The 9094-nt window shown below is 53.8% G+C and overlaps 1 protein-coding gene across 1 annotated transcript; it reads left to right on the top strand.

Moving 5' to 3' along the window:
* The first annotated feature begins 615 nt into the window (after nucleotides 1-615).
* LOC119104536 (choline transporter-like 2) lies at nucleotides 616-7761 on the top strand. The gene is made up of 2 exons (XM_037228253.1): nucleotides 616-1427; nucleotides 5986-7761. Exons 1-2 carry the CDS (start codon nucleotides 749-751, stop codon nucleotides 7461-7463), a joined length of 2157 nt encoding a protein of 718 aa, XP_037084148.1. The 5' UTR covers nucleotides 616-748; the 3' UTR covers nucleotides 7464-7761.
* Nucleotides 7762-9094: the final 1333 nt, after the last annotated feature.

Raw genomic sequence — 9094 nt, forward strand, 5'->3', positions numbered from 1 at the left:
CAGATTGAGCAGCTGGATGCGCCCCTGCCACCGTGTTTTTTAATAAATCGCCGCTTCTACAAAACTTTAAGTGCGAGGGAGACGTTTCTAGTGTCGTAAAATACACACAATGGATGCCCCACAAGCTGCTGAAAAAGAAGGCGCGATTGCACGACATACTAGGAAGTTATCCACCAAAACCTTACAGGGGAAGGGCGCATCGATCACCGGGGTGGGAGAGGGGGGGGGGGGGGGTCCCTATCGGAGCGGACGACTTTTTAGTTGGGCCAACAGTGAGAACAAACTTCAGTGGTCTCACAATATGGGGTGCCCATTCTTTGATGGAACCCTGGATCCGCCCTTGCGTCAGTCGCACCGCTCCAGGCAGTACCACTCGCACCGCTTCCACCCTCCCCAGCGTAGCCTTGCTGGCGGCAATCCGTCAGTCATGTGGCCCATGCCCGCGCTTGCCCGGGAACGGGACATGTTGCCTTGCCTCGGCGTTATCCCAGGCAGTGCCGCCGGGCGACCTTGAAACACAATCTCTAGACCAATGGCACGCCTCCGCAGGGTGACGTCAGTGCAGCCGCGACCGTGTCGGCTCATAACCGTCTTTGTTTACAAGCGGATAGGAGCTCTAGTGGCGGGCGGCCGCGTAGCGTTCTGTGGCGTGTGTATGGGTGTGTGAGTGCGAGTGTGCGTGCCGGAGACCGACTAGGCCTTTGGCTGAGCCTCCGTGCAATGGCTGGTCAGTGAAAGGGACGCGGCCATGACGGGCATCGAGACTGCGGCGCCGGGCGGCGTGGCCGGTTATGGCCAGCCGCGTACATACGACCCATCCTTTCACGGCCCGGTCAAGAAACGCTCGTGCACGGACATCTTGTGCGCCATCCTCTTCTTCGTGTTCCTTGTGGGCTGGGCGCTGGTGGCGGCGTACGCCATCTTCTACGGCGATCCGGAGATCCTCGTGTTCCCCACCGACTCTGACGGGCGCAAGTGCGGCCGCGACGCGGAGGTGGCCGACCGGCCGTTCCTGCTGTACTTCGACATCAGCCAGTGCTCGTCGCCGCTGGTGCTGATCGCCGGCTGCCCGACGCCGCAGGTGTGCGTGGCCCGCTGCCCGCAGGAGAGCGTGCTGGCGCTGCCGTACGCGCTGGACGAGCGGCTGTGCACGCCGGAGGCGCGGCGCCGGCTCACCTGCCGGCCCGGCGTGGACGCCACCGACACGCGGCGCTCGTGTCGAAGCCTGCTGCGCGACACAGACGATTGCGCGCCCTACACGCTGCGCAGCGCGACCGTGCTCGGCCGCTGCGTGCCCAACCTCGGCCTGACCGACGTGTCGGACGGCAAGGTGACGGACGCCGACGGCCGGCAGATGGACGTGACGGTGGAGTCGGTGTACAAGGGCGCCGAGCGGATGGGCGTCTTCGTCAGCCTCAAAGGATTCGGTACGGCCCTGCGACGGAGCGGAGCCAGACGGCGCTGACTGCCGTCTCGGTGCGGCGAACGAGTGGAATGTGATCTGGTGGGCGCGTCGGGTTCGGCTCATAAAAGGGGCGTGATGACGTGTGTCACGTTCCCTTCAGAAAAGGGTCCGGCTCAACCCAGTCCAATGAGGATGGGTTTCGATCCATTTAGTCATGGACATACGCAATTAATTTGGTCTGGTCTGGTCAGAAACGGATGGGATATGAACTGGCCTGTTCCAGGACGGGCGTAATAATTCGGTCTGGAAGCAACGGGTGGGATTTTTGTGTGGTTTGCGTTCTGGGCCGGAACGACGGGGCCCCATCCGGTCTGGTCGAGACCGTTGAGGAATGCTGAGTCTCTTCAAGAGTGGACGGGATTCGATGATTGTCTGGTCAGGGGTGGATGGGATTCGGTGATTGCGTGGTCAGGGATGGATGGGATTCGATGATTGCCTGATCAGGGATGGACGGGACTCGGCGGTTGCCTGGTCAGGGTTGGATGGGATTTGGTGAGTGCCTGGTCAGGGGCAGATGACGCTCGGTGGCTGCCTGGCCAGGGATTGATGGGATTTGATGATTGCGTGGTCAGGGGTGGGTAGGACTCGGTGATTGCCTGATAAGGGGTGGACGGGATTCGGTGATTGCCCGGTCAGGGGTAAATGGGATTCAGCGATTGCCTGGTCAGGGGTGGGTGAGATTCGGCTCAGTTTTACGGGAAACGGATAAGATCGGGGGCAACGCTGCGCTCTGAGGACTGGAGGGGATGGAAACACACGTATGGTTCGTGGTCCAGTGGAGTTCGAGCCAACTGGGTAATAAGGAGAACTTGCGTTGAGTGAGGCCCTACACCGACACCCCTCCCCCTCCCCCGCTCCCCCGGCCCGTCAGTGGGAGGTTTCCCAGCGTGATTGGCCGGGGATTGCCGCCCACCGGCGCCTGACGTGTATCCGCTGGCATGGCGGTAGGGTGAGTAACGGCCCGGTACGCCCACGGCAGCGGTGGCGAGCGTGCAGGAGCGAGGCTCCCCTGGCACTGTGGTTGTCAGCCGGAGTGCACGGTGTATGAAACGACATTCCGTAGCGTAGCTGCACTACAGGATAAGTTGCCGTTTCCTCCTGAAAATATTTCCTGCCCAGTCAAACAAAGGCATGAAGCAAGAAGATTTCGCGCATAAATTGTCATAAATACCATGAGTTTTAGGTTGGACTTCGTGCACTTCTCGGTCTAGTTTTTGGGTCAGGAAGCATTTGATTGGCGTCTGCTGCTCGCGCTTAGGGAAGCCAATGTCGGTTTTCATTATGAACAACGGCTAAGTCATCCGTCCATGGACGCTTGGCAGCTGCTTGAAATGCTCACCTGGTCCCACGCGCTCCAAGGAACTTTGCAGAGACCAGGTCATTAAAAGATATGAGCTCACTAAAAACGTCGGTTTGTTTTATTTTTCGTAGGAAAACCAGTACACTGTGATCCTGTACGGAAGTTTTGACTTAATTAACTTCCGAACACTTCAAATATTGTCGGCTTTGTGCTCTGTACACTGTCTACAGCGCTGCCGTTGTGTATCACCACGTGATGCCCAACTCCCCTGGGACCCGTGTTGAGGCCACAACTTTGAGGTATTTTTGCAGCCTGAAGAGAGCGTAGCGGTCAAGAAAGGAGTTGGGTAAATGTCAAAATTGCCTAAAACTGATTAGTTCTCCTTTTTCGTGGCGTAACCTAAAATGTCCCTGAACATGATGTTCACGACGGCATCTTAAGCGTGCCAAACCCTACTTGAGTTACCACCATTTTGTCCGAATTATGAGTCCTAATAGTGTGAGAATTGCTCGGATCTGATATTTCGACGCGTTATCTTTGTCCTGCGCAACTATCGTGTGGAGGGACCTAAGCGCTCAGACAGCCAAACAAATAGCACGTGACACCCTTCGGCCTACTTTTGAACGCATTTTTCCTTCTTTTGGTCACATCAGCACCTGCACAGCTGTGAGCGACGCCTCAGAGCTCCAGGCCTCTGTTCGGCATTGCGTGGGAGCTGAAGCGCTTCGTTGGGCATGGTGATGTGACCGTGCTGATGCCCTCAAGTGGGGATAATTGACTTCACCTTGAAGGCTGTTCGGGACGTCTTCGTTTCCTTGTGCAGCTGTGCACGGCGGCACTTCTTTAGCAATGTTAATGGTTAATGACGACATAGCCAGCTTCACATGCGAGGATGTCTCGTCATAGTTTTCAGTCAGCAGCAACGCGCTGTCATGGTCAGGGGCGTACGCAGGATTTTACAATGTTGGGGAGGGAAAGGGCTCCGAATTTCCACTGAAAACCGAGTTACGCATGCAATTCTGACTATTTCCTCAATGTCAGATATTCCCCATCTTTGAATTTTTTTCCTATCTCTCTGACATTGTGAACTTTAACATTAAGGCACGGGCACATTGATGCACGCCATAAATTTTGTGGGGTGGGGGGGGGGGGGGGGGGGGCGTATTTTCCTGGGAGCTGCCATGTCCAAATGTCCCTGGCAATGGGATATTGTATACGGGATTTTACGCTTGCCTGCCCGGTCGACACTGAAACTGCCAAACTCAGGTATTATGAAAACCGTTCTCGGCCCTCGTGCCCAATCTGAAGACTCGCCCCGCAGAGACGTACTCTTCAAAAAGGACCGCGATTTTTTGTTGGTAGCAGCACCGAACGCATAATACGTTACTTCGTCGCTAATTACAGTAAAACGGAAGACATAGTCATTACCAAACATCTACATATACTTACGCCAGAAATAAGTATTGGACGTGGCGAATCATTCCCCATCTTGAGATAAATTACGCATTGACATTCAATATTAAAAATAATAATCGTCGGCATGTCTGCCGAACTACCAAGTACGTAGCTACCGAGGTAAGCAGCCAACCGGGTTCGTCACTTTGTTAGCTACTGGCAGCAATGTTAGCCTATAATTCGCCGGGATTGCATCCTGCATCAGCTGAGAACGGCGTCACGACATTTCTCGCAAATGTATGTGATGCGACAAAATTAAAGCTCACTGAGGGAGCAGCCATATTAGGAACAATGATTTGCAAGTGTTGTTTCATGGTTTCGGTTCTTTCAGATTAGTGTTCAATTCTTTCAGTTCAATTCATTCCTTTCAAATACTAAAATGCGCGAGTCGCCGAGGAGGTGGATGATACGTGGCAGGCTTCAGTGGTGTGCATTTTTTTGAGCGGTCGTGGATTTGGCGCGCTTAGTCAATCATGGCTGAAGCTTCCATGTCGTTAAACAAACAAGCCACACTTCGTTTTCACAACGTGCAAGGAGAAAGTATGGTAGATATAGTAGCTAATAAATGCACCTGTAGCCACGCATAGAAGTCAAAAGTGAAGATGGCGAACACAGCATCCTAGCATGCGTGTTGAGGGTGTGTCATCCGCGAGACACTTGAGTCATTTCGGCGTTCTGGGCTGGCCGATGGTATTTGATCGAGCGGTGATCTAAGTAAGGATGACGACATAAAGTCCATTACAGGGCTTTTCGGCCTCTATTTCGTAGATCACACCGAGGTTTATTTAGGGACCGGGTTTGAGCACATGCACCGGTATATTTGGAGAACGGCTTTCTTCACGTCATGAAGTTCTCACGTTCTTTACGTTTCTTCGTGTTATGTGGTGCATAAAATGCTGCATTGAACCTGGGTGTGTAACAAGACATTTACTGTTACTGCACAATATATTTTAGCCATTTTTAATGTCTAAAACATGTTTTAAGTCACCACTGTTTTTTCGTGCTGCTTTCGGTCAATCTACAGGCGGTACTGCCTCGTTGTTTTGGCTGAGGAAGCCGGATTGCACCATTTTCAATAAGTGTGTTACCTAAAGCAGTGATGAGCATGATATTCGTTGCTTGAACGTTGCGAAACTCCTTATGATGCACTTGTCTTGTTCAGCTAGTAGATGTATGTTTCCTTCATACTGTTCAGCTCAAGCGTTGTTACTTCGACCAGTTCTGGAGCGATATTGCTTCGACCAGTTATGCATTGCGTTTTAGCCAATAATGTGAAGTTTTGGTCTCTCAAAAATGATAATTGTTTTAATCTACACGTTTGAAAAACGTATTTTGTTAATTTTCACTTCTGAAAGACCGTCAAGTCCCGACCTTCGCCGTCCGCGCGTGTCGACAGCCGTGCGGTTTTTCAGCACGCTTGCTAGCCTGTAGGTTTAGGATAGTCTATCTAGTCTACACCCCTCCAAAACACCTGCGATAAATGTGCACAAAAACACCCGACGTTAAAATGGTCGGGTTCGCCAGCCGCGTTTCTTTTTTTTTCCTTTCACCTGTAGCGCAATGGTATGTTGAACACCGCTCAGGCATCGCGCAGTGTTAGTGTTGTTCGCAGCAGCATTGCGGGAAGCGGTAACCGGGTCATGTTGCATGCAACCCACTCAACTCGTCGTGGACCTCAGCCATTCCCTATGTTTTGACCATTATAGACGCAACGTTGACCGCGTTTCGTGCGACCCCGGGTCTCATGACGTCTCGTCTGCTGCAGGTACGGAGGCGTTCAGCGACTACCGCAGCTCGTGGTGGGTGATCGTCATCGCCCTCGTCGCCTGCATGCTGATCTCGCTGCTGTGGATCCTGCTGATGCGCTACGTGGCCGGCTTCATGATCTGGACGGCTCTGCTGGGCACGCTCGCCGCCCTCGTGTGCGGCTGCGTGTACACCTTCATTCGCTACCGGCAGCTGTCCGGTGTGCCGGGCAGTGACGCCAAAATAAACCCGCTCGATGCCTTCACCAAGGGCTTCGACTCGTTCCTGCAGCTGCGGCAGACGTGGCTTATCTTCTTCATCGTGCTGTGCGTGCTGTGCGTGATTCTGCTGCTGGTGGTGCTGATCCTCTGCAAGCGGCTGCGCGTGGCCATCGAGGTCATTGACCAGGCGAGCCGTGCCGTGACGTCGACGCTGTCGACGCTGGCGTTCCCGCTGCTGCCCTGGCTGCTGCAGCTGTGCGCCGTGGCGCTCTTCACCACGCTGGCGCTGTACATCGCCTCCATGGGCCGCGCGCGCTACCTGGTGTCCAACTTGCCGGCCCGCTGTCGCAACACCTGCGCAGGTTATAGCTTCAACGCCACCTGCGAGCCGGACACGTTCGAGAGCACGTGCCGCGTGCAGTGCCCGGAGGCCGAGTGCCGCTTCGTGCAGTACGAGAAGTTTCAGGTGATCCCGTACCTACACGCCTACAATATCTTCGCTCTGTTCTGGACGTTGTTCTTCCTGTCGGCGTTCGGGGAAATGGTGCTGGCCGGCACGTTCTCCTCCTGGTATTGGACGTTCGACAAGTCGAAGGACCTGCCCAAGACGCCGCTGATGGACAGCACGTCCCGCACTTTTCGGTACCACATGGGTACCCTCGCATTCGGCTCACTCATCATAGCCATCATCCGCGTCGTTCGGGTGACCCTGGAGTACATCTACAAGAAGTGCAAGCGGCACCCGGGCAGCAGCGTGGCGCGCGCCGTCCTCTGCTGCTGTCGCTGCTGCATGTGGTGCCTGGAAAAGTTCATGCGATTCATAAACCGCAACGCCTACATCATGACGGCGACGTACGGAACCAACTTCTGCTCGTCAGCCAAGGACGCGTTTCTGCTGATAATGAGGAACGTGTTGCGTGTGGTGGCGGTGGATGCTGTCTGTGACTTTCTTCTCTTCCTCGGCAAGGCGGTTATCACCGTAGGGATCACTGTAGCGTCGTTCTTTTTCCTGGACCATCGCATTCCGATCCGGGGTCTGGACAAGTTCGTGCCGAACACGCACTACAGCTGGCTGCCCATCGTGACGATTGCTATCGGATGCTTCTTCATCAGCAGTCTCTTCTTCAGCGTGTACAACATGGCCGTAGACACGCTGTTCCTGTGCTTCCTGGAGGACCTGGAGCGCAACGATGGCACTGAGGAGAAACCGTACTTCATGTCCAAGGACATGATGAAGATATTGGGAAAGCGGAATAAGCGTATCAAGGCGGACTAGCCCGGTCAGTGTGGTGTTTAGCCTAGACGTGGGAGCGATCCCCGATATAGCCTGGACGTGGGGACAGGCTCCGGAGTGCAGAGCGGGGATTTGATACCATGGAAAGAAGAGATGCAGTACGCCCTTTGTATGGCCGTTATTGTTCGATGTTTGTGGTGTGTCAAGGCAGCAGATTGTGTGCACACTTTTCGTGTGTGTAACGGCAACAGATTGCGGGCACACTTTTCGTGGAATGCGAACTTTGCATTGCTCACCGTTTGAATGAGGCTTGTCATAAAAACATTGCTTTTTGTTTTTGGTTGGGTTGCTGCTACATCTCATCATTGCCACACACATAGGCTGCTTTCCTCCGACGATCAAGCCCCAGACGCTCTTTCCGCCAGAGCATTTTTGCCCTGGATTGGATGGGGAGAGACTACACATGGAAACACTTTTGTTGTTACAACGGAGACCGTCCCTTCGCGCGGACGCGTCGGTCGCTGTGTGCATTGTCTGAACAGACGCCCGCGTAGCATGACAGCTGGGTAAGCAAAGCTGCCCGTAAGCCCAACTCCGCCAACACTGCTTCGTGATTGAATTTGATGGAAACGACGTGTCTTGTTCGTTCAGAGAAATGTTTTACATTTAAGGCCATCAAAACAAGCGTTAGATGTTATTAAGCAAGCTCACTTCTAAGTATTGGTATATGTTATAACTGGAAAGGACTGCTCTAGACAGTATGATTCTCCGTTTAGTGAATATGCTAGTGAATATGCTCAATGCGTCATGGTAGGATTACGTCATCGTACCGTGACAACATTGAGAGCCAGTTGACGACTGATATGTGTGGAAATTGCGCTCGCGAACGCCGGATGGGAACGTTTCAACAACTGTTTTTTGGCCTTGATCACCGCGTGGCTTATGGAGCGGCGGGATTTGAGTGGCGTTATTATGACGTCAGGAATGCCAAGGGGACTGAAATACTCTTTTCGATATGCCTTTCCCAATTCTGGCGGGCGTGTAGCCCAGAAACTAGAGGGGATTAGGTCTTATGAAGGACAGGATTGCGAACAGCACCGAAAGGTCCAAGATGTCCATCTCAATTCAAAATCTCATTTAAATGCGAGAAACCCTTCCGTTAACGAAAGCCAGAGAACGAACGGTTCGCACACAGTACCGATCTCTGGCACCTGTATCTGGGCTGATGCCAAGAGCGTTGCGCGCCGCTCGAGCACGGGTGGGGGCCGCGGCTCTACGTGCGCCATGCGCCATGTTCCAAGGTCCATTGTGGGACGTGCTGACCTTGGGTCTGATTGGGCGGCTGCCCGCATTCGTGGCAGCGGTCTCCGTTGTGCCCAAGGCCGGGCCCGTGGGCACATGCGCCGATTCGTGCGGCGGCAGCCAAAACCGGTAATTGAGTGCGGTGTGCTTTCGAATTTATCTGGCGTGGCAGATTGTTCGCGCAGTCAGGCTTGTGTTGGATCCTGCTCGCGCGGAATGGGCCGCCTCAGATACAGCGAAATGGGCCGGACGAGTCCGACACACAGACTGTTGGAAGCGTTCAATCGGTTCCAGTTATTTATTACGAGCATTGTCAAGCTCGGCGATGACTGGTTCTGAGAATTATTGAGAAATTCTTAAGTGCATTTCAA

The sequence above is a fragment of the Pollicipes pollicipes genome, unplaced genomic scaffold (assembly GCF_011947565.3).
Source record: "Pollicipes pollicipes isolate AB1234 unplaced genomic scaffold, Ppol_2.1 Scaffold_6052;HRSCAF=7182_pilon_pilon_pilon, whole genome shotgun sequence".
Classification (NCBI taxonomy): domain Eukaryota; kingdom Metazoa; phylum Arthropoda; class Thecostraca; order Pollicipedomorpha; family Pollicipedidae; genus Pollicipes; species Pollicipes pollicipes.